At 42.3% G+C, this 26,810-nt stretch overlaps 1 protein-coding gene across 1 annotated transcript in view; it reads left to right on the forward strand.

The window, feature by feature from the left end:
* The window catches only part of DPYD (dihydropyrimidine dehydrogenase), a 1,420,302-nt gene that overhangs the window by 1,238,581 nt on the left and 154,911 nt on the right, over positions 1–26,810 (forward strand). Inside the window, exon 20 of the mRNA XM_069737684.1 lies at positions 15,550–15,729. Coding sequence (XP_069593785.1) covers positions 15,550–15,729 — 180 coding nt within the window. The remainder of the gene's footprint in view (positions 1–15,549; positions 15,730–26,810) is intronic.

The following is a 26,810-nucleotide window of genomic DNA, read 5'->3' on the forward strand; positions in this document are numbered from 1 at the left end:
TGTACCTAAACTGTAGTAACCCCCCACAAGTGACCCCATTTTGGAAACTACACCCCCCAAGGAACTTATCTAGATGTGTGGTGAGAACTTTGAATGCCCAAGTGCTTCACAGAAGTTTAGAATGCAGAGTCGTGAAAATAAAAAATATTTTTTTTTCCACAAAAAAGATATTGTAGCCCCCAAGTTTTTATTTTCACAAGGGTAACAGGAGAAATTGGACTGCAATAGTTGTTGTCCAATTTATCCCGAGTACGCTGATGCACCATATGTGGGGGTAAACCACTGTTTGGGCGCACGGCAGAGCTCGGAAGGGAAGGAGCGCCTTTTTGGAATGCAGACTTTGATAGAATGGTCTGTGGGCATTATGTTGCGATTGCAGAGCCCCTGATGTACCTAAACTGTAGTAACCCCCCACAAGTGACCCCATTTTGGAAACTAGACCCCTCAAGGAACTTATCTAGATGTGTGGTGAGAACTTTGAATGCCCAAGTGCTTCACAGAAGTTTAGAATGCAGAGTCGTGAAAATAAAAAATATTTTTTTTTTCACAAAAAAGATTTTGTAGCCCCCAAGTTTTTATTTTCACAAGGGTAACAAGAGAAATTGGACCCCAGAAGTTGTTGTCCAATTTATCCCGAGTACGCTGATGCCCCATATGTGGGGGTAACCCACTGTTTGGGCGCACGGCAGAGCTCAGAAGGGAGGGAGCACCATTTGACTTTTTGAGCGCAAAATTGGCTGTCGTGTTTGGAGACCCCCTGATGTACCTAAACAGTGGAAACCCCCCAATTCTAGCTCCAACCCTAACCCCAACACACCCCTAACCCTAATCCCAACCTGATCCATAATCCTAATCACTAACCCTAGCCATAATCACAACCCTTACCCCAAAACAACCCTAATGTCAACCCTAACCATAACCCTAATCACAACCCTAAATCCAACACACCCCTAATCCTAATCTCAACCCTAATCCCAAACCTAACCCTAATCCCAAGCGTAACCCTAATGCCAACCCTAACCCTAATACCAACCCTAATCCAAACCCTAACCCTAATCCCAGCTCTAACCCTAACTTTAGCCCCAACCCTAGCCCTAACTTTAGCTCCAACCCTAACCCTAGCCCTAAGGCTACTTTCACACTTGCGTCGTTTGGCATTCCGTCACAATCCGTCGTTTTGGACAAGAAATGGATCCTGCAAATGTGCCCGCAGGATGCGTTTTTTGCCCATAGACTTGTATTGCCGACGGATCGTGACGGATGGCCACACGTCGCGTCCGTCGTGCACTGGATCAGTTGTGTTTTGGCGGAGCGTCGGCACAAAAAAAGTTCAATGAAACGTTTTTTTGTACGTCGCATCCGCCATTTCTGACCGCGCATGCGTGGCCGTAACTCCGCCCCCTCCTCCCCAGGACATAGATTGGGCAGCGGATGCGTTGAAAAACTACAGCTGCTGCCCACGTTGTGCACAATTTTCACAACGTGCGTCGGTATGTCGGGCCGACGCATTGCGACGGCCCCGTACCGACGTAAGTGTGAAAGAAGCCTAACCCTAAATTTAGCCCCAACACTAACCCTAAATTTAGCCCCAACCCTAGCCCTAACCCTAGCCCTACCCCTAACCCTACCCCTAACCCTACCCCTAACCCTAACCCTACCCCTAACCCTACCCCTAACCCTACCCCTAACCCTACACCTAACCCTACCCCTAACCCTAACCCTAACCCTACCCCTAACCCTAACCCTACCCCTAACCCTACCCCTAACCCTACCCCTAACCCTACCCCTAACCCTACCCCTAACCCTAAGCCCCAACTGCTGTTCTCCTGCCGGCCGGCAGATGGAGACAGATGGCGGGCGCACTGGGCATGCGTCCGCCATGTTCTTGTGCCGGCGGCCAGGAGGAGCAGCAAGAGGATCCAGGGACCTAGGTGAGTATGCTAGGGTCCCCGAATCCCCCTATTTCTCTGTCCTCTGATGTGCGATCACATCAGAGGACAGAGAATTACACTTTACTTTTTTTTTTTTTTTTTTTTTGCGGTCGCCGGTTAACAGTTAATTACCGGCGATCGCAAAACAGGGGTCGGTAATACCGACCCCGATCATGCTCTTTGGGGTCTCGGCTACCCCCGGCAACCGGGACCCCAAAGAATCTCCCGGTGCCGGCCGGCGGGCGCACTGCGCATGCGCCCGCCATTTTGAAGATGGCGGCGCCCACCGGGAGACACGAGGAGCATCGGGGGAGCTAGGTGAGTATTGGGAGGCCACCTGGGACCCCTTTTCTCTGTCCTCCGATGTGCAATCACATCGGAGGACAGAGAAATTAAAAAGAGATCGCGTTTTTTTTTTTTTTTTTTTTGCGATCGCCGGTAAACGATTAATTACCGGCGATCGCAAATGCGGGGTGGGTTAAAAAAAACCCCGAATCATGTTCTCTGGGGTCTCGGCTACCCTCGGCAGCCGAGACCCCGGAGAAAATCGGCCTCTGGGGGGTGCTATGGACTTTTTCCACAGCGCCGTTAATTAACGGCGATGTGGTTTAAGTACCCTTAGCGGCCGCCGTTAAAAGGCGTATCGGCGATCGCTAAGGGGTTAAAGGATTTCAATCTCTGTGACCAAAAAAAACTGAACACCTATCTCTATAGATATATATTAAGTAATCATGTTATGTTGGACTGAAAAATGCTCTGTTGTTTATGCTGGACAATTTGCTTGAAGGAAATTAGTCAACAGGTTTTTGCTATGTAGTGTCAGGACAGCACAATGTAAGGGCTGAGAAATAGATTTCAGTGAAATGTCACTTATTAGACTGTGTGCTGTTGTTTCCATACAATGAAGGTTTTATCACCAGGAAATTATTACTACCTGGACTACAGTGCACGTCAGCCCTGGTCTGGCCACGCCCACTCCCGCACTCTTTATAGACAATATACACAGAAAGCTGTGGTGTGGGTGGGGCTTGATTTCTGAGCTCTGCTCCATGCTACAGCTAAGAACACTGATTGTGTCACGACGGCTGCACCCAGTAAACTAAGTGATACATTGTTGGAATCGGGGTCTCTTTTTCTACATTATGCTGCTTTCAAATGAGGAAGCAAAAAACTGGTGACAGATGCCCTTTAAAATAAGGATTATTATTGGACCTCATGCAGAACTTGTTGCCAGTCTTTCTTCCATACTTCTATTATACTCTAAAAAAAATTTCTTATGTCGACAAAATAATGACTGTATTGGAGCTTTGTGGCATCATCATTATGTATAATATACTTTTTTCAATATATGTATTGCTGAGGAGCAGAGGGGCAGTCACTTAAAGTAGATTACTGTTTACATGCTCACGGATCGAAGGTAAGTTAATCCGGTAGCAGTTAATGATTAGTGCAAGAATTCATGATGTAGAACTAATGTCGGCGATAAATATTTACAGCTTTTCTAAGTGCTCATTCTTTAGCTGTATGACAGCAGATTGTGGATAAGACACTCCAATACTACAAATAAAATAGCACTTTTCAGCAGCTGGGGAAGAGAGATTTAGCAAGGAGAGGTATATGAATCAAGCTAAAATTGGTCATGCAATCACCGGAGTGACCTTAACTGTAGCAATTTCATAGCACATTATATCACATTTAAGGTTAAATTACAATTAAGCAAATGGCTTCGGTATATTGGCCATATATTACAGGCCGCAAATTCTTCTGCTCACTTTGTACGATATTTAATTTTGTGAAAAGTACAGAATGGCCGAGTGTATTGATTATGTGAAAATACAAATTACTTTCGCAGGGAGAATGCATTTTGTAGACACAGAATGATAGAAATATAATCTTTTTAGTGCATTTTGAATTTTGATTTTGATTATCAATGATAAAAAAGGTTCTAAAGATTTTTTTAAGAAAGTTTAAACTGACTTTGTACTATCCTAACTTTTAATGACAGTTTTATTTTTTTTTTGCCACCATAAAAAAGTATTCTAAACAGTAAACAGATGCAGAAATCCAAAATTCTGCATTAAAAGGAAAATTATCACCTCAAAAAATGTTTTTTTTTACCGGTTGACTTAATTGGGAGTCTGGCAGGTAAATTCTGTTTGAATAATGTCTGTCTGGTCTACTAAAATGGAGAAAATTAAGGTATATTGTCCCTGTACCTTCTGGGTTTGAGTCATTGGGATGGAGCATGAAAACTAAGAAGGAGGTGTCATGAACTGCGCTGCTGATAAGGACTGAGTACCAGGATGAAATCAACGGATTTTATTAAAAGGTTTACAGGTAAACGCGTTTCAAGGTCACACACGACCCCTTCAACAGGACAAAAACCTATCTTTTCTTCCATTGGGACGGAGCAGGAAGAGGTTACCGTCAACGCTCACTACACAGTGACCATGCTGTTATCACTATCTCTGCTCTTCGACTGATAGCCAACTGTGTAGCATATATTGGCACAGTAGACTTTCAGTCAATGTGCTTGGGTGACATATTTTGCTTAAAATATCAAGTTCTGGTAGTCTGTAGCCACAACTAAGGGGTGATTACTGCATACTGTATAAAAAGTGTACTGGAGGTTGACAAAATTTCATGAACCTTTCTAATGTCCAAAACTACCATTAGGTAAGCCTAAGTAATATGTATTATCATAGAATGTTAGAGTTGGAAGGGACTTCAAGGGTGATCATGTCCAATGCCCTGCTCAATGCAAGATTTACTAAACGGTCTCAGTCAGATGTCTGTCCAGCCTCTGTTTGAAGACTTCCATTGAAGGAGAACTCACCACCTCTCGTGGCAGCCTGTTCCACTCATTGATCACCCTCATTGGTAAAAAGGTTATATTATTATTCTTTTTAAATTGTAATCTGACCTTCTCTCTTTTATTTCTGCCCTCTCCTTTTCAGAATTCAACTATAAAGAGTGTTTTTTTTCATGTTGCCTGTTACCATAAAGATACGCAAGTCTCTAGGTGTGCACCACTCTGTTGCCTCACAGCTTCCTGCTTGCAAGGGGGCGGAATGCTCATGAAGATTGACAGTTCAGACCAGTAGCATGGTCTCACCGCTAGTCTGTACTTTGTGCTCATCAACGTTGCTAGCAGAGGCATGTTTGCCTCTACAGCATAGGAGTAGTGCTGAATACATCAATCTGGGCAACACATAGCTATGCTTGCAAGACGTATAGCAAACAGCCTGCATCAGTAATCTTCTTGTTTGGGAAACCTAAATAGCCCAGACAAAGAGCTGTAAACTATAGAATTTAAAATCCCTTCGTTTTTGGGAATACAAAAGAATATTATTAAGAAGTAGTATGAAAAGTTCCTTCTTTTTACAAGCGTTTTGCAGATAACCATTAATGGTCACAAGAACAACCCATTTAAGGCCATAGGCAAACTTTGTAGTTAACTTTTTCATGCATGGAGCAATAAAAACAGTGGTTTACGTTTTCAGTGTGGAAGTCATTTGTCAAAAATCTCACAAAATATCATACAAATGCCACGCATTCAGCATTTTATATTTACAGTAAAAGAATATATAATTGGAAAAAAGGGGGGACAGGAAAAAATAATAATAGCGCAATATAGTCCTATCCCAATAACAATAGAAAACGGTTGTAGGGAATTTACTCACCTGGCAAAGTTGTGTGACTACAACAATATGACAGAGAATAGTAACATAGTAACATAGTAACATAGTTAGTAAGGCCGAAAAAAGACATTTGTCCATCCAGTTCAGCCTATATTCCATCATAATAAATCCCCAGATCTACGTCCTTCTACAGAACCTAATTGTATGATACAATATTGTTCTGCTCCAGGAAGACATCCAGGCCTCTCTTGAACCCCTCGACTGAGTTCGCCATCACCACCTCCTCAGGCAAGCAATTCCAGATTCTCACTGCCCTAACAGTAAAGAATCCTCTTCTATGTTGGTGGAAAAACCTTCTCTTCTCCAGACGCAATGAATGCCCCCTTGTGCCCGTCACCTTCCTTGGTATAAACAGATCCTCAGCGAGATATTTGTATTGTCCCCTTATATACTTATACATGGTTATTAGATCGCCCCTCAGTCGTCTTTTTTCTAGACTAAATAATCCTAATTTCGCTAATCTATCTGGGTATTGTAGTTCTCCCATCCCCTTTATTAATTTTGTTGCCCTCCTTTGTACTCTCTCTAGTTCCATTATATCCTTCCTGAGCACCGGTGCCCAAAACTGGACACAGTACTCCATGTGCGGTCTAACTAGGGATTTGTACAGAGGCAGTATAATGCTCTCATCATGTGTATCCAGACCTCTTTTAATGCACCCCATGATCCTGTTTGCCTTGGCAGCTGCTGCCTGGCACTGGCTGCTCCAGGTAAGTTTATCATTAACTAGGATCCCCAAGTCCTTCTCCCTGTCAGATTTACCCAGTGGTTTCCCATTCAGTGTGTAATGGTGATATTGATTCCTTCTTCCCATGTGTATAACCTTACATTTATCATTGTTAAACCTCATCTGCCACCTTTCAGCCCAAGTTTCCAACTTATCCAGATCCATCTGTAGCAGAATACTATCTTCTCTTGTATTAACTGCTTTTCATAGTTTTGTATCATCTGCAAATATCGATATTTTACTGTGTAAACCTTCTACCAGATCATTAATGAATATGTTGAAGAGAACAGGTCCCAATACTGACCCCTGCGGTACCCCACTGGTCACAGCGACCCAGTTAGAGACTATACCATTTATAACCACCCTCTGCTTTCTATCACTAAGCCAGTTACTAACCCATTTACACACATTTCCCCCCAGACCAAGCATTCTCATTTTGTGTACCAACCTCTTGTGCGGCACGGTATCAAACGCTTTGGAAAAACCGAGATATACCACGTCCAATGACTCACCGTGGTCCAGCCTATAGCTTACCTCTTCATAAAAACTGATTAGATTGGTTTGACAGGAGCGATTTCTCATAAACCCATGCTGATATGGAGTTAAACAGTTATTCTCATTGAGATAATCCAGAATAACATCCCTCAGAAACCCTTCAAATATTTTACCAACAATAGAGGTTAGACTTACTGGCCTATAATTTCCAGGTTCACTTTTAGAGCCCTTTTTGAATATTGGCACCACATTTGCTATGCGCCAGTCCTGCGGAACAGACCCTGTCGCTATAGAGTCCCTAAAAATAAGAAATAATGGTTTATCTATTACATTACTTAGTTCTCTTAGTACTCGTGGGTGTATGCCATCCGGACCCGGAGATTTATCTATTTTAATCTTATTTAGCCGGTTTCGCACCTCTTCTTGGGTTAGATTGGTGACCCTTAATATAGGGTTTTCATTGTTTCTTGGGATTTCACCTAGCATTTCATTTTCCACCGTGAATACCGTGGAGAAGAAGGTGTTTAATATGTTAGCTTTTTCCTCGTCATCTACAACCATTCTTTCCTCACTATTTTTTAAGGGGCCTACATTTTCAGTTTTTATTCTTTTACTATTGATATAGTTGAAGAACAGTTTGGGATTAGTTTTACTCTCCTTAGCAATGTGCTTCTCTGTTTCCTTTTTGGCAGCTTTAATTAGTTTTTTAGATAAAGTATTTTTCTCCCTACAGTTTTTTAGAGCTTCAATGGTGCCATCCTGCTTTAGTAGTGCAAATGCTTTCTTTTTATTGTTAATTGCCTGTCTTACTTCTTTGTTTAGCCACATTGGGTTTTTCCTATTTCTAGTCCTTTTATTCCCACAAGGTATAAACCGCTTACACTGCCTATTTAGGATGTTCTTAAACATTTCCCATTTATTATCTGTATTCTTATTTCTGAGGATATTGTCCCAGTCTACCAGATTAAGGGCATCTCTAAGCTGGTCAAACTTTGCCTTCCTAAATTTCAGTGTTTTTGTGACTCCCTGACAAGTCCCCCTAGTGAAAGACAGGTGAAACTGTACAATATTGTGGTCGCTATTTCCTAGATGCCCGACCACCTGCAGATTTGTTATTCTGTCAGGTCTATTAGATAGTATTAGGTCTAAAAGTGCTGCTCCTCTGGTTGGATTCTGCACCAATTGTGAAAGATAATTTTTCTTGGTTATTAGCAGAAACCTGTTGCCTTTATGGGTTTCACAGGTTTCTGTTTCCCAGTTAATATCCGGGTAGTTAAAGTCCCCCATAACCAGGACCTCATTATGGGTTGCAGCTTCATCTATCTGCTTTAGAAGTAGACTTTCCATGGTTTCTGTTATATTTGGGGGTTTGTAACAGACCCCAATGAGAATTTTGTTACCATTTTTCCCTCCATGAATTTCGACCCATATGGACTCGACATCCTCATTTCCTTCGCTAATATCCTCCCTTAAAGTGGACTTTAGAGAAGACTTTACATAGAGACAAACCCCTCCTCCTCTCCGATTTTTACGATCCTTTCTAAACAGACTGTAACCCTGTAAGTTAACTGCCCAGTCATAGCTTTCATCTAACCATGTCTCGGTTATTTCCACTATGTCAAAGTTACCTGTAGATATTTCTGCTTCTAGTTCTTCCATCTTGTTTGTCAGGCTTCTGGCGTTTGCGAGCATGCAGTTTAGAGGATTTTGTTTTGTTCCAATCTCCTCACTGTGGATTGTTTTAGAAATGTTCTTACCTCCCTTCTGAGTATGTTTTCCTGGGTCTTCTTTGTTCAAGTCTAATGTTTTTCTTCCCATCCCCTCTTCTTCTAGTTTAACGCCCTCCTGATGAGTGTAGCGAGTCTTCTGGCGAATGTGTGTTTCCCAGGTTTGTTGAAGTGTAGTCCGTCTCTGGCGAGGAGTCCATCATACAAGTAATTCACACCGTGGTCCAGGAATCCGAATCCTTGTTGTCTGCACCATCGTCTTAGCCAGTTGTTTGCATCAAGGATCCTGTTCCATCTCCTGGTGCCATGCCCGTCTACTGGAAGGATAGAAGAAAAAACTACCTGTGCATCCAGTTCCTTTACTTTCTTCCCCAACTCTTCAAAGTCTTTGCAGATTGTCGGTAGGTCCTTCCTTGCCGTGTCATTGGTGCCAACATGTATCAGAAGAAATGGGTGGACGTCCTTGGAGCTGAAGAGCTTTGGTATCCTATCGGTCACATCCTTGATCATCGCACCTGGAAGGCAGCATACTTCTCTTGCAGTTATGTCCGGTCTGCAGATGGCTGCTTCTGTGCCTCTCAGTAGTGAGTCTCCCACCACCACCACTCTTCGTTGCTTCTTGGCTGTACTTTTTGCTGTCACTTGTTGCTGTGTGCCCTTTTCTTTTTTGCTTGCTGGTATTGCTTCATCCTTAGGTGTGCCATCTTCATCCTCTACAAAGATTTGATATCGGTTCTTCAGTTGTGTGGTTGGTGATTTCTCCATGGTCTTCTTGCTTCTTTTGGCCACATGCTTTCACTCATCTGCTTTTGGAGGTTCTCTGACACTTTTTTCACCTTCTGTGACCAGTAGAGATGCTTCTGTTCTGTCTAGAAAGTCTTCATTCTCTTTGATGAGTTTCAAAGTTGGTATTCTTTCTTCCAGACCCCGCACCTTTTCTTCTAAAAGGGCCACTAGTCTACACTTCTGACAGGTGAAATTTGATTCTTCTTCTGGTCGATCTGTGAACATGTAGCACATGCTGCAGCTCACCATGTAGGTTGTCACATCTGCCATGTTGCTCCTAGATCCTGCTGACTTGCTGTGTGTTTTCCTTCTTGTGTAATCTACTCAGCCAAGTTCTCTTGCAATAATGTCCTACAGGCAAAAATTAGCCTCCTCAAGCTTGAATCCCTGGTTTGGTGATGCTTTCCAAGCAGCTGGTCCCGGCTGTACCCAACGATCTTCTAGCTTAGGGAGACTCTTCGCTTTTCCCAGAAGGCACCTGGAATATGCAAATTAGCCTCCTCAAGCTTGAATCCCTGGTTTGGTGATGCTTTCCAAGCAGCTGGTCCCGGCTGTACCCAACGATCTTCTAGCTTAGGGAGACTCTTCGCTTTTCCCAGAAGGCACCTGGAATATGCAAATTAGCCCCCTCAAGCTTGAATCCCTGGTAATAGCTGCTGCAAACCAGCAAGATGATCCAGGATAAATTAATGAGGAATGTTTTTTTTTATGCTACCAAAAAGTCCAAAATTTGTATTGTGGCTTGTCCTGAAGAATAGGTATATGAAAGCTATGAAAATAAAACCACATTTGAATTTTTCCTGGTTTCCTGGGTCTATTCATCCACAATCTCAATTATTGGACTTCTTAGCAGTGCAAAAAAAAACATTCCTCATTTATTCATCCTAAAATTATTTATAGACACGCATGCATTTTGTAGGAAATTACATTTTTCCAAATGAATGCCCACCTTCATGCCTGACCTATGGGCACCAGATGGTGGCACGCAGAGTGCCTACATATATTTTAGGTCACTCACACTAGCAGTATTTGGTCAGTATTTTACATCAGTATTTGTAAGCCAGAACCAGGAGTGGAACAATCAGAGGAAAAGTATAATAGAAACACGTCACCACTTCTGGATTTATCTCCCACTCCTGATTTTGGCTTACAAATACTGATGTAAAATTCTGACCCAATATTTAATATGTGAATGTTGACTTTTTTGAAATTTTATGCCACTAGGGATGAGCAAAGCAATTCTAAAGAAATCAATTTTTTCACATATTTTTCATAAATCGATTCGTACAAATTCCAACAAAATTGCAACCAGTCAGTCTTCCACCATTCTGCTGGATCCTGAGGATCAGAAAGCAGTTAATAGATCTCATACAACCCTCTCTTCAGCTTCTCAATACCTATCTCACCGTTGCTGGTCCTCCAATCGGCTCCTTTTGTTTCTATCTTCTATTTTCTTTTTCTGGACCTCTGGTGCTGCAGTTATTCATAAGACCCCACACTATTACCAGAAGAATGATGCACATCATTAATGTTAATCCATGTGTTAAGCCCTGCATGGCTTTATACAATGTGACTCACGTCATTAACAACAAATACAAGTGTTGCGCCACACATGACGGTATGGGGCCAGTGAAGAACAGCAGTGCTGAAGACCGGAAACAGAGGAGTCAATTCGATGACCATTAGCGATGGGAGAGGTATGTGAGGGGCTGAGGCCAGGTGGGTTTTAGAAATTTTTTAACTCCTCAATTTGCACTAAATTTTATCAATACAAATCGATCTCCGAGCCTATTTTGCGCAAACCTTCCAAATTTACAGAAAATATTTGGTAGATTCATTCTTCTCTATTAGACACTTTTTGTGGCACCAGTTATGATTCATTCAACAATACTCAGCAAAAATAGAAATAATTGATAACTACTTGAATTGGCAATATTTCTACATACTGTATAATCACATTTTAGGGAAGATATTAGTCCGAGAGGAGACAATTCGATGACCATTAGCGATGAGAGAGGTATGTGAGGGGCTGAGGCCAGGTCGGTTTTAGATTTTTATTAATCCCTCAATTTGCACTAAATTTATTCAATACAAATCGATCTCCCTGCCTATTTTGAGCAAACCTTCCAATTTAGAGAAAATATTTGGGAGTTTCATGCTTCTCTATTAGACACTTTTTATGTCACCAGTTATGATTCTTTCAACAATATTCAGCAAAAATAGAAATCAATAATACTTACTTGAATTGGCAATATTTCTATATACTAAAATACTAATCAAATTTTAGGGAAGATATTAGTCTAAACCTAAGAAAAAATAAGCCTATATTTGGAGTCGGGCTGATTTATTATGCTATTGAAATGGAAAAATAAGGACTGAAACCAGAACTCATTATTGACATTCACTATACGCAAGCAATCACTGTGTAATGAGCCACAGTCAGTTCTGGAGAAATCCACTTAATTACAATGCCATTTAAGACATACTGGCTTCAGTCAAAATTCTGCAGAGACATTAAAATGTCACTAAGAAAGCCAGAAGTCGGTAAGAATATACGATGTGTCATCATTCCGCAATAAACTCTTGTCATAGTGGTTGTTGCTTGTGTATGAAAGGCATATATCTTCTCAATATGATTTTTTATATGTCAAATTTTGTTTTGATGATACTATAGAAGTGTAAAATTAGAAAACCTGGATTGGATAAAGTTATTTGTTGCTCAGGAGGTGGGCTGTTCTGCTCACAATACCCCATAAGTATTGTGACAGAGTCACTGGCATAGTATGTGAAGGGAGATGCGTGTCACTGTGCATATTTTGGTCAGTGATGTAGAACCAGAGTGGTTTTTTTTCCTCCAGCACACTGAGATGGTTAATAGGAACTTATGTTTTGGGCTGGTTTTAGTGGACCTTCATAGAGCGGGTGGGCTGAGATCCACCGTATCTTCACATGTAGAGTCCTACCCTTTAGGCTAGGTGCATCTGTGCACTTAGAATACAATATGTGTCAGGAGCTTTTACCAAAGTAGACTTTAACGACGCCTTAGACCACCATTCACCAGACAGAGGCCAAAGTGCTTCCTTTCAGTCTCCACCTAGAAGGTATGCTTCTGCATACTGTTTGTTTCACAGTATAAGCACAGCAGACAGCACATAAAGAAGCACTCCTCCCATCAAAGTTTGTATCCTCTTCATATATTACAACCATCATATTCTGTAGCATTGCGTACTTACAATTGCTCATTTTGTTCTTCTACCCAGTTAATTCTTCTCTTTTCCATTAGATCCATGACATCACGTGATTAAAAACGGATTAGCTGAATCCTTCTTAGCTCTATGTACAAACAGAAAGTCTTTTTTCTACATGAGATAGCATTAGAATTTCAATTCTACGTCACTGCAAAGTCGCTGACAGCCCGGTTCCACCCCCCTCTTCAACTCCTCACCCAGTTGCTCCACTCCTCCCCTTTGCCAGCCACTTTGCAGTGATATAGAATTGTAGTTCTGAGGACTTATGCAGGTAAAAAAGTCTTCCTGTTTCTACATAGAGCTTAGAAGGACTCAGCTACTCTGTTTTTAATCACGTAATGTCATAGACCTTATGGGAAAAAAGAAGAATTAACTGCATAGAAAAGCCAAATTAACAATTGTAAGTACACAGTGCCATATAATATAATAAATTTGATATATTAAGAAGATAAAAACTTTGATGGGAGTGCTTCTTTAACTATAACGAGAGCATGCTGTACACATTTCTTTACAATGTGTCCCCATGGTGGACAGATGCCTCGGCATCCATCTTAACAGTGGACACTGTCACGTGCCTACTTCCTAAGCAAATGTGCCAAACAATGGTCAAACATGCAGTGTGTACCAGGCCTTATGCACTCTGTTTGCCTCTATACAGACTCGGTGTCATAGCATTTTTATTTGTATCAAAAAACCTTTTAAATAAAATTTGCAAGGCAACGACATCTACCGTATTTTTGGACTATAAGACGCACCAGACCAAAAGATGCACCTAGGTTTCAGAGGATGAAATTAGAAAAAAAAATTGAAGCAAAAAATGTGGTCAATTCTGTACTCAAGATTCCCTATCCAGGTGTTAGGGGTCGAGTTCCCGCTTCTGCACAGGGGGAATCTCGGGCCATCTCCGCTGCGGTCTCCCATTCTTCTCCTGCCGCAGTGGAGCCTGCTCAGCAGAGACGTCGGTCCCAGTGACTTGCTCAGCCTCACTCTGTGCAAAAGGTTGCTGCTGCTTTTCCAGCTTCTGCCATTGAAGCCAGTGCTGGGCAGTGGTGAGCAGATGCTTTTGGAACTAAGTCCTGCTTTTCCCCTTCTGAGCATGCCCGGAGTAATATCTCTCATTGGAGATCGAGGGTCACATGCTTAGATACTGCAGCAAAACTCATTGGTTCTCCAGGAATGTCCTGTAGTTGCTCAGGCTCTGTGGCAGCCTCTCATTGGTCCTTCTAGGAAGGTCCTGTACTTGCTACAGCTATAAAAGGTTCAAATATAAGTTATGTGCTTTGCGCCAGTGTGATTACGTGTGCATGTGTTCAGGGACCCGGCTGAAATAAGCCCTTAGAATACCGGCACCTCTGGTGAGGAGATTGTGTGTATAGATTCAGGGCCCCGGCTGAAATAAGCCCCTAGAATACCGGCTCCTCCGGTGAGGAGATGATATGATTGCGTAACCACAAACTGCTATCTGCTCGGCAGTTGCTGTGTACTCCTGTGAAGTTAAACAGGACACAGTGCTTTCATTAGGTGACTCTGTGAAGTAACAGAGTTCGCTTCTACCGCCATATAGGGCTGCCATTTGCAACAGCAGGTTCTCTCCTGCACGGTGGACCCCGGGCTGTGAATGCACCAAATAACATCTCGCTATTTACTCGGTGCGTTCTGCCAGCCCTAACACCAGGTATATACGGTCCCCTCGTCCCCATCCTGGTACGCATGGCCCCCTCATCCCTATCCTGGGGTACATAGTCCCCTCATCCCTATCCTGGTATGCATGGCTCCCTCATCTCTACCCAGGTATGCATGGCCCCCTCATCCCTATCCTGGTATGCATGCCCCCTTATCCCTATTCAGGCATGCATGGCCCCCTCATCCTATCCTGGTATGCACGGCCCTCTATCGCCATCCTGATTTGTACAGCCCCTCATCCCTCTCCTGGTATGCATGGCCCCCTAATCCCAATCCTGGTATGCTCCGCCCCGTCATCCTCTTCCTGGTATGCATGGCCTCCTCATCACTATCCTGGTTTGCACGGTCCCCCTCATCTCTAGCCTGGTAGGCATGTCCCCCTTATCCCTAACCTGGTATGCAGGGACCCATCTCTCTCCTGGTATTCATGGCCCCCTCATCCGTATCCTGGTATGCCGAGACCCCATCTCATCCAGGTATGCATAGCCCCATCCTTATCCTGGTATGAATGCCCCCATCTCCATCCCGGTATGCATGGCCACCATCAGAAAAACATAAAAAAAATAACCATTATGCTTACCTTCCTGAGCTTCCTCGCAGCAACTTATTCTGATGCTAGCAGCTGCTTTATGCTTGTAGGCAGCGCATGGCATTGACATAATGCGCTGCATTCAAGCCAAGTACAGCTGCCAGAATACTCACTGCTCTCCATGCTGGGAATATGTTCCTGGAGAGCAGTGAATATTCATTGCGCTGTAATAGCAAGCACAGTGTTAGCCACAGCCGCCGGCTTCCTGCAGCTGCAGGGTGTTAACATGTGCCACTACTAAAGGAAATTAATATTCATTGCATTCCACGCCTATGGGAGTGGAGAGCAGTGAATATTCATTGCCTTATGTAGCGGCACATGCGAATGTCCAGCAGATGCAGAAAGCCGGCTGCTGATGCTAGCAACGTGTCGGCTATTAAAGAGAAATGAATATTCTCTGCTCTCTACGCTCATGCAATATTCGGAGTTCTGGGGGAAGTCTGTTGGGCAGAGTGAGAGTTTTTAATCGCATGATGTCGTAGCCCTATTGGAAAAGAGAATAAATAAGTGAGAAGAAGGGCGAAATGTGCAATTGTAAGTACACAGTGCTATATAATATGACAGCAATATATAAAAGGATAAAAATTTTGATGTGAATGCTTCTTTAATCTGTCTTCATGGAAAAGAAAGAAAATGCTAAAATAATTTATTGCCATTTTCAGGTTTGCAGCGCGATACAGAATCAAGACTTCACTGTTATTGATGACTATTGCACAGGTCTGAAGGCACTTCTGTACCTGAAGAGCATTGCGGAGCTTCAAGACTGGGATGGACAAAGTCCACCAACTTTCAGTCATCAGAAAGGAAAGCCGGTTCCAAAAGTAGCAGATATTATCGGAGAGGTATGTGGATTTCTAAGTAACCTTGTTCTATTTTTCTTTTCCAATTATGAGCTGTTTTATTCAAAACAATAAAATAAAATGAACAGAAAAGTCAGACTTCCAAAGCTGTAGGAGGCGAGAACATAATAGACGTTTTTGCTTTTCATCATTTTCGAACAGCAATGCCATTCCATGCAGCTAACGATGTGTAATGGCCTTGATGTACATTTCCCATTCATAGTGTTCCATCATACAGCGTCTGCAAAATAATATATATTTAAATGTAAATGAAAACAGACAAATATGCAATCGGAAGGAAAGAATGCAAACATTTAGCTGTCTGCTGTCTAGCGTCACACAGAAGCACAGCATGTAGAATTTAAAACTTTATCTAGGCAATTACAAAAACTAGTTTTGAATAAAGACCAATGTGTACTGAAAGGTGGGTTAAAAAAATCTTGAAAAAAATAACCCACCTTTTTTCAAGAAAATATGAATAATATCAATTTAGGAGACATGGAATAAATTACCTGAGGTTAGGAACATTATTCTTTAATAAAAGTCAAAAACTATAATAATATTTTCTTTAAAAAAAAAAATGCTGCTGTTTCTTTGCCAGATTTCAGACTGATTACGGCCAAAGACAGAAAAGGATTCAAAGATGAGAAATATTTAGATTTAACTTATAATTCTCCTCCTTGCTAGATTAATCCTGTCTTTGGTTAAGAAATTAACTAACAAAGATATAGTTGTTTTATTTCCTATAAAAAATAAATAAATAAAAATAAGTATAAAATTGCTCTAAGGTTATATGGACATAATTCTTTCTTCAAGATTCCTGAATTCTGCATGAAAAAGCGCTGAAAATCCACTGCAATAAATGAACTTAATGCACAGCAAAGTAAAGATAGCATTGCTGTGCATGTTTCATCCTTTCTTAACTCTTTTAACTGTTTCAGGGTGCGGAAACTGTTAAGTGTTTAAAAGATATAACATCTCATTCTTCTTCTTCGGGCGACATCGATTGAAAGTCACCCGCTTTTCATAGTTGAAAGTATAAGGAAAACACATGGAGGTGGAAAAGTTACAAAAAAAACTACAGCAAAACTGGTTCAGAAAAAAAAGACTACAGATGTTTTCCTTAAGCAGTTTTCGGCTAGGAGTCTTGTGTGAAAATATACATAAGGTTTTTCTATTTTTTTCCCAGTTTTTAAAATTGTTTACTTATACGTAAAAAAAAATTGGAAAATTAGATCAGTGTCATGTATCAAAAGAGGAAAGAAATCACAGGACAGCGATGTAACAGTACAACTACCATTTTACAAAGCATTAATGTGTTTTATCTGGAATATGTGGTTTAGTTCTGACACCAGTTCATTGAAAGGATGACCTGGAGTTATAAATGTAGCAAAGAACCACAAAGCTGATAAGTGGCGTGAAGGATCTTAATTATGAAGAAAGATTAAAGTAACTAAATTGATTTAGTCTTGAGAAGAGATCTCTAAGGGGAAGGCATGATTAACTTAAAGTGCATAAATGGCGACACAAAAAGTAAAATCATACGCTGTTTCATGTAAACCCCCCTCAAAACCTATGAGGGCACTCTCTTTCTTCACATAGGTTCAATCTCCAGAATAAGGCTGCCGTCACACTAGCAGTATTTGGTCAGTATTTTACATCAGTATTTGTAAGCCAAAACCAGGAATGGAACAATTAGAGGAAAAGTATAATAGAAACATATGCACCACTTCTGTATTTATCACCCACTCCTGGTTTTGGCTTACAAATACTGATGCAAAATACTGACCAAATACTGCGAGTGTGACGGCAGCCTAATTCTAGATTTATCTACCATTAGAACTATTACTTTGTGGAACAGGCTCCCTCAAGAGTTGGCCATAGTGGAATCCTTTGATGCTTTCAAAAAAGGAAAGCCTTTTAAGAAGAAAATACCATAAATACTGATGTACATGTGTAAAGTTCTTGTCTGAATGTTTAGTCCAGTCTATCGACAATAGGGATCAGGTGGGCAAGATTAGCTCTTTTGGGGGGACCTTGATCATACGTTGTGGTTGTGCATTTTTCCCTTCATTTTCCCCTTTCCCATCCCTTGGTTGAACTTGAAAAACATTTGCCTTTTATTATTATTATTACACATTTTTATAGCGCCATTTATTCCATGGCGCTTTACATGTGAATACGGGGCAAATATAGACAAATATATTAAACATGAGCAAATAACAAGGCACACGGGTACATAAGGAGGGAGGACCCTGCCCGCGAGGGCTCACAGTCTGCAGGGGATGGGTGATGAAACACTAGAAGAAGGTAGGGCAGGTTGTGCGGCAGTTCGGCCATATTAAAGAGATTGTTCAGACCTTGTTTTACTATGGGCCTAAAAACTTACAGGCAGGTAGTTGCTAACAGTGGAAACTAGCTGCTTATTCTACCCGGCTCAGAGCGGTCACCGACCCCTCCTGCTGACGATCCAACTGCTCCACATCCACAGAGCAGATGTGGTCTGCTCTGTTGATGGGGCGCTAATTAGTTCTTAGGTCTGTAGATAAAAATTAAATAGTCCTGTATAGGTGTTTACATTATGTATCTATGCTCCTATGTAACAGTGGGGTTCAGCCTTTTTGCATCCTCTGCTATATGAAGAACCAGGTTGCTCAGGTCTCTTTTTTGTTTACTGTGTCCGTGAAACAGAATATTGTACATTTAATAGCAATTGAGGATCGTCCATCAATTTTAAAGAACTTTTACACCCCTTTAAGGTACATTTGAAGCCACATGATTAGTGATGTACATTGAAGAGAGAGGCCTCATGACAAAACTTAACATGGGAGTTACATTATTGTGCATGGTTTAGTCAACCTGAATAGTGGATTGTTCTTTATTTCCATCTCTATGTCCATTCAGCAAACTCCTTACCACTTTCCTTACTAACAATACACTAGACACCTCACCCATAGGGACGTATGGTCTGACTCTGTGTAATATATTCCCTTGCATGTGTAAGATATATGTTATGAGTTCTCTCTCTCTTATATTATTTGTTAATATAATAATTTTATGGTCTCTCACTTGATATAATACCATACCATCCAGAGCCAGACAGTCAGCCATTGACTATAAAGGACAAATCATGAGAGCCCAGACGAAAAAAGCTGACATGAGCTAAAACAGCAGTGTGTTCCTAGTACTACTATTTCATTGTTCTGGAGAGTTAAAAATGTCACTCTGGCTAGACTACAATTAATTGGACAATGATGGTATATTATAGAAATATGTCATAAGTCAAGCTAAGACAACTCTTTTAAACTACTTATTCATTAAGGCTCATTTATGTGCATGGCCCATTGGACTGTGCATGGAGGTCTATGCCTCCTTGCCTCATTAGTATAGAGCAGTGGTCCCCAACCTTTCTTACATGGAGAGCCAAATTCAGATCTGAGAGCAAGTTGCAAGCCACATCCAAACCTTTCCGCCTTCCACAGGAGTAGTGGATTTCTGCTCTCGTCCCCCTCAAAGTAGCAACACCCAAAGCCTCCATTACTGGTATAACTCCAATATAATGACAAAAAAAGCAGGAATCTCTGATAGAATCTTGGCAGCTTTGTTGCACTTTCCTTAAAATCAGGTCACAGAAAGGACAGTGTTCTGGTACTGATGCATTTTGACTTGAACAATCTTAATTGTAAAAATTTTGCCAGAGACACCATTTTTTTGTCATTATATTGGATTTATTTGTCAGGGCATAGGGGCCTGCTGGTCCACCAAAACCTATTTGATGGTGGATGCCTTCAATGATGAGCTCATCTAGTGTAATGACAGCAATGAAAGCTTTCCCACAGAAATTACACTGAGGCAGTATACTTACATCAAGGGTTTCCCACCTTAACCTGATTCTGGCATGAAAGTTCCAACCATGCTGTCACTTCCAGCTTTTAGCATCTCCTCCAACATTCAGCATTATCCTATCTCCAGATTACTAAAGTTACATTTTGTCTAAACCCCCTATGTCACTATACATGCATCCAGGTGTGCTCTTTTGTGGGGCTACTTGCAAAAATTACCATCTAGAAACCTGCTCTTCATAGCTGTTTGCTAGATCTGCTTAATGCACCAAGCTGGCAGACAGTTGCAAGCCATACATCATAGGCTCACATGTGACGTCTGAGCCACAGGATGGAGACACTTGGTATAGAACCACATGGTCTTGTTGTGCATGCTTGGTTTCATAGTTTCATTGTTTTAAGGTTGAAAAAGAAACATGGCCACATGGTCCAACCTATAATTCTATCAAGTTGATCTAAAGAAAGACAACATTCTAGAGCAGTGGTCCCCAACCTTTACGACCTTGAGAGCCACATTCTGCTTAGAGAGAGGGTTGCGAGCCACATTCAGCACTGAGAGAGGGTCGCGAGCCACATCCAGCTCCCACCCCTTCAAAAGTAGTGTCAACCAAAGCCCCCATTACAGGTATAATGGTAACCAAAGCTTTTCCACAGAAATCACTCCAGAGCAGTACACTGAGATCCAGGGGTTCCCACAATACCCCCATTCAGTATTCTCCCAACACAGTCACATCCAGCTTTGAGCACCTCCTCTAACAGGTAGTACAAACCTCCAGTGTATCATACCTAAACATCTCTAGAACAAGACTCCAAATTCATTAAGAGGTGCGCACCATTTCATGAATTTCTCATTTTTATTGACGTGCCAGAATAGCTACTCTAGTCTGGAGTAGCCTTTTGGTATATAAAACGCTGCCACATTTGGTGAATTTGACAAGGCCATGCCTCCATCTTGACCCAGCTCTGCCAATTTCGACACAGCTGATACAAATTGGCGGGAAAATGTGAAAAATTGCATAAAAATGTTGTGACTTTCCAAAGCTTTTACAAAAGTTTTCTGGAGTAAGAGAATTGAGGAATTGGCCATATAGTCTCCACACTTTTCAGGTAAGATCAATTTTTTTTAGGTTTTGCATTTTTTTTAATGGGATGACAGTAAGAACAATTATCTAAAGACCTATTCTTCATCTCATTTTCCATGCCTCCACCTGTGTCACTTCTTGGTAAAAAACCATAGGGTTGTCCTGTCTGAATAATTATGTATTTTTGTTTGACATGTAACAAATCTAATACTGGTATATTAATGCCAACCAATATAATTTGAATTGTAATTGCTTTGAAACTCCTTCGTCACGTCTCTCAGCACGAGAAGAAGAACTACAAGTTTATAATGTGTTCTCTGCTTGTCTTTCTATCAATTATTAACGGCAAAATGTGGGAAGAAAAGGGTGTTTTTAAAGGGACATTAAATAATTTAGAAGAATCTTTAGTTCAAATAGACCATCCGAAAGTAAAAAAAATAAAAGTTTAACAAAGCAAAACAGAATTTTATGCGGAGAATAGTATCCTCCTAACAAAAAAAGAAAGAATTGCTTGTCGGTTCGGTTTGATTGTGCCATATTTTTGGTTTAGTGGAAAAACTGAATTATTCACACATGAAAATTCAACAAAGGAAAATAAAACAAGTAGCGATGTTAAAGCTGTAGATTGATCTACAGTTAATTAATTTCATACTTGTACTCTCTGAATCATGACTGCGAGGATAGAGAATAAACACATCTTGGGCAGAGGAAAATATAAACGCATCGCACAAATCTGCTGAACCATGCGAAAAGCTTGACAAATGTATTTAGAAAGCAATATTTCAACTTCCCATATATTGCATGTATGATGCTTTCTGTTGATACTAATAGCAATGTGCTTGCCTGAAAACACTCATCTCATCAAGTAATCATCATCAATTACCTAGACAGTGTTTGCATTGCAATGCATGAAAATATAATTTTAATAATTACATTTAATTTTACCAAGGCATTAATATTGGATAGCAATAAATAATCCGTCCAGGTTATAAGATTTTTCTTGTGATATAAATTTACATATTGGGATAAATATACAATTCTTTGAATTAATAAATATCGAGTGACATCTTAGATGAATATAAAAGGATAAAAAAAATATTGAGCTAGTAAATGTTTTAGTATATATACACATATATATATATATATATACCTATATATATATATACAGCTCTGGCAAAAATTAGGAGACCACTACAAAATTTTCAGTTTGTCTGATTTTTCTCTTTATAGGTATATTTTTGAGTAAAATATAAATTGTTCTTTTATTCTATAAACTTCTGGAAACATGTCTCCGAATTTCCAAGCAATACATTTTGCATTTTTTCTGAAAAGGAGAAATGGTCAAAACTAAAAAGTTGACAAATAATGTAAAGGGAAGAGGTTCATAATTATTTAGAAACAATAATACTAATGTTTTAACTCAGGAACAGTTTGGAAATCAATATTTTGTGGAATAACCATGATTTTTAATCACAGCTTTTATGCATCTTGGCATGCTTTCCCTCCAGTCTTTCACACTGCATCTGGCGCAAACATTTAAGCAGTTCTTCTTTGTATGATGGCTTGTGACTATCCAACATCCTCTTGATTACATTCCAGAGGTTTTCAATGGGGTTCAGGTCTGGAGATTGGGTTCCCATGACAGGGATTTGATGTGGTGGTCTCTTAATTTTTGCCAGAGCTGTATACCGTATTTTTCAGATTATAAGACACACTTTTATGATCCCCAAAATTAGGGGGGAAATAGGGGTGCGTCTTATAAACTGAACACTGTTCTTACCAGTGCTGTGGGCCCGAAGCTGGGGTTGTTGCGGTGGTGGTACAGGGTTCCTGCGGTGTGTGGTGGTGGTACGGTGGCAAGCTGTGGTCCTACGGTGATGGTACGGCGGCAAATGATAGTGGTACGGTGGCGAGCAGTAGCCCTGCGGTGGCGGCATATGGTGGCCGCCATTCTTCTTCTGGGGTCCAGCGTCTGGCTTCCAGCTTCTCACTGCAGGCACAGATGGAGGAAAGCCGAGATCTCCATCCACGCCTGCCTCTATGCGATGTCTCCAGAAAAATGGCCGTGGATGCGGCGCAGGCACAGATGGAGATCTCGGCACCAAGATCACTGGAGATGAGATCTCAACGGCAAGATTTCCATCTGCGCATGAGCCACCTCGGTAGCCATTTTCCCAGAGTCCGCCGCATAGTAAACAGTGCGGGGGTTCTGGGCTTTCACAAAATGTCAGCAGAGCCCCAGCACCACCGAACACCTGCAGAGCCACTCTTGCCTCCCCCAGCATTGACCCTGGGACCCTGCTTCACTGCAGCCACCACCCCCCAGTAAGCAGTAAGGCACATGGATTGTAAGAAGTACCATTTTATTAAAAAAAGTTTTTTTCCTATTTTTCTCCTCAAACTATAATCCAGTGCATCTTATAAACCGCAAAATATTGTATATAGATGATATATATATATATATGTGGCACCCATAGGGGTATTTGCCACAAAAATAGTTACTGACAGTAAGTACAAATACTAAAATAGCAAGACTGCACTACCACCTCCGGCCAGAAGGGGGAGCTCCAGAGACTCCCCTTGATCCATTCTGGTCTGAGAGAAGAAATGGCAGTTGGGCCAAGGAGCTGATAGTGAGAGGTCATACAGTTGAATCTCTAACAGCCCTGTGACTGTTACCAGGCCTAAATCACCGGCCTGAGGAGAAGAGGGACAGAGAAAAAGGACATTGTGAGAACTGGGTAGCATTAATCACTACCCAGAACAGGCGCAAAGACGGATACCGGATCCGTGGCTGTATTCATTATATATAATACAGCAACCGGAAAAACGTGAGGTGATATCAGCTTCACTAGGGTGGGATGCAGCAACAGACACAGAGTTCAGCGGTACTCCCAGAGGGGGTAAACCGATAAAAGGACTCGGGTTGCCCGTCGAACCAGGACCCGGAGGGGACAGATTGGGCCGGCAGCCAGTTCACATACAGCAGCAGGGCCACACAGAAATTGCGCACAATAAGAGGCAAAGACCCCGGCAGGGTCAAAGTAACTCAGAGTTCCCATACAGACTCCGGTGACAGGACTGGTTGTAAATCCTTTTATGTTAAAGTAAACTGGTTAAACGTTTCAGTGCCTCAGTCTTTCATTTGGACAATAGCCATCTATCCAGGATCAGGATCGTCACCGCTGGGAGAACCTGCTGCTGATCAAGTAAGTGCCTGTCCCCTCATGATACCCCTTACACTGTGCATTGCCTGAGGCCACAGCACCGGGTCAAGCCACCCGTGACATCCCCCTCAAGAGACAGACTCCATTGGTCCGGTGCTGGGTATCCCGGTCTCCTGGGCGTCACAATTGGCGTCACGAACAGGATCTAGCCAGCCCGTATACCGGGTATTGTGTGCCGTGATTGGAGCCCAAAACTGTGAAAACTGGGATGAAAAATCTTGAAAATTGACTTTATTAAAGAAAAATCCATTCCCCATTGAAAACTATTGAAAGTGACTTTTCCCCATTGGTTATAATGGAGTAAAGATGGCCGCCATCCCCTGAGGTAATCACTTCATAACCGTTAGGCACGAGACTGTTAATTGAGCTACGCCATCACCTGAGCCCCAGTCTAACTGAAAAACTTCAGAATCCGCCATTACAGAGCGCGGTGGGTGGGAGCAGCAGGGGGCGTGTCATTGTGGGCGGCACCAAGCTGAGCGCTCTGACATCAGAGCAAGGGGAAAATCGATCCTGCTGCACAGCGGAACGAATCTACACTATCCCGACGGAAGCGGAGGACCGGAAGGGTCCGGATTAACTAAGGGGGCACAGTATGTCGCAGCACGGAGACGCCGCAGCACTCGGCAACGCTAATGCAGCTGAAAGACAGAGTGTCAATAGAGAGTCCAGCAGCGCAGCGGTGCAAGGAGTGGCGCCCATCATGCCGGTGCTGATGCCATATACCCCGGGTGGCCCATGGCTTCCAATGTATGAAGGTGAGCCTAATACCCTTGACGATTTCAGAGAAAAGATGCTGGCCCATTTTGACATGTTCCCTGTGGGTGAAGTTCAGCGTGTTAGTCTCCTGATGATGCAGTTAAGTGGCCATGCTAAGCGAGAAGTCACAGCATGGGCAGCTGATCTAAAAGGCACTGTTGAACGCATATTTGCTGGATTAAAAGCTACATTTGAAACCACGGCCAGCAGCAAAGCTAAAATACGATTCTTTAGTTGCAAACAAAAAGCTAATGAGGGCGTGAGAGACTTTGCCTTAAACCTGCAGGAAGCCCTTAAATCACTTACACTGGCTGAACCCATTTTTAACACCGGAGCGGATAAACTGCTAAGAGATCAATTTATTGAGGGACTCTACACCCCTTCTCACCGGGGGCATGTGAGCATGCTTGTTTTTAAGAACCCTGAATTGACATTTGCCCAATTAAAGGAGAGCGCTATACGTCTCCAGCTGGCAGAGGCACCTCGGGATCAGGATCCTGCGCAACCCATGGCAGAGGCACCTCAACAACAGGGAGTGCCAGTGACATCAGCTATGTCTGGGGCCATTGCTAAGCCCCTGGGGCCCAGTACTAATGAGGCTCTTCAACAAAAGCTTGACTCTTTAGCTGATGTTGTTGCTTCAATGGCTAAAACCATGCAGGAGATGAGAGGACACAAGATGGAGTTGGCAAACTGTAGAGAGGATGTTCCATGGATGAGACCCCGGAGATACCCGACATGGAGAGGACGACCCCGCGACCGCTACCAACCGGATGGACAGCCCATTTGCCGCCGTTGCCAGCAGCCGGGCCACTTTGCATGAGATTGTGATTTAAACGGGAATCCCCTGGGAATGCGGGCCGCTTCGCAGGAGTGAACTTTCAAGGCCCAACACCCTGGCACGACAGGTACATCGGAGGACGACCCATTATCCCTATCGTGCTGGACGGAATTCCCCTCAACGCTTTGCTGGACACAGGTTCCCAGATTTCATCTATACCGTATATCCTTTATAAGAGGTACTGGGCTGATGCAGATATTGATAAAGGGCCCTCTGATGTTGAACTAGATATATGGGCCAGTAATGGTAAGTTGGTACCAAAACTAGGATTCAGGGAGATGACCATAAAGATTGGTAAAGTAGAACTGAAGAAACAGGGTATAATTGTTGTTGATGTTGACCGGTGGAACTGTGAACCAACTGTATTGATAGGAATGAATGTGTTAGAGAACTGCTTTTCCGAAGTCATTTCTGTCTTACAGCAAATTGCTGAAACTGCCCAATCCTGCCAGCAGAGAGTTCTCCGGAGGGAAATAAAAGTATTGATGTTAAGGCAACAGGTAGAAGTTGCAGGTGGAGAAATCGGCAGTGTGAGGGTAAGTGATCCAACGTCTATTGTAATCCCACCAAAAACAGAAATGCTGGTATGGTGTAGAGCAGCCATTGGTACTAAGGGACGAGATTATCAAGCCTTAATAGAACCAGTGTACACCGACAGCAGGCCCACTATACTCACAGCACGAGGGATAGTCGAGGTACACCGGGGACGAGTGCCGGTACGACTTTTGAACTGTGGAGAGGAAGAGGTCACTTTGCCAAGGTATGCTACAATGGCAAAGCTATATACTGTTGACAACAATGCCATCACAACCATTGAGCCCTTAGAACCAACCTGTCAGGTGGAAGGCAATGGCTCAGATGGAGAAATGGAGGATTGGTGCCAACAGCTACACGTGGGCATAAATTCAACACCTACCCATCAAAAACAAGGGGTGTATAGGCTAGTGACGGAATATGAACAAGTCTTCAGTAAACACCCATTGGACTTCGGACGGATAGAAGGGGTAGAACACACAATCCCCACAGGTGACCATCCCCCAATAAAAGAAAGATATAGACCCATACCGCCCGCTCACTATCAATGTGCAAAAGATATGCTGAGGGAAATGAAACAGGCCGGGGTAATAAGAGACAGCTGTAGCCCCTGGGCGGCCCCTCTAGTGATTGTCAAAAAAAAGGACGGAACCATGAGAATGTGCGTAGACTACCGGAAGATTAATAACATCACCCATAAAGACGCCTACCCCTTGCCTAGGATAGAAGAGTCCTTAACTGCTTTGAAATCTGCTAATTATTTTTCCACCTTAGACTTAACAAGCGGGTATTGGCAAGT

Source organism: Ranitomeya imitator, chromosome 8 (genome assembly GCF_032444005.1).
Source record: "Ranitomeya imitator isolate aRanImi1 chromosome 8, aRanImi1.pri, whole genome shotgun sequence".
NCBI lineage: Eukaryota > Metazoa > Chordata > Amphibia > Anura > Dendrobatidae > Ranitomeya > Ranitomeya imitator.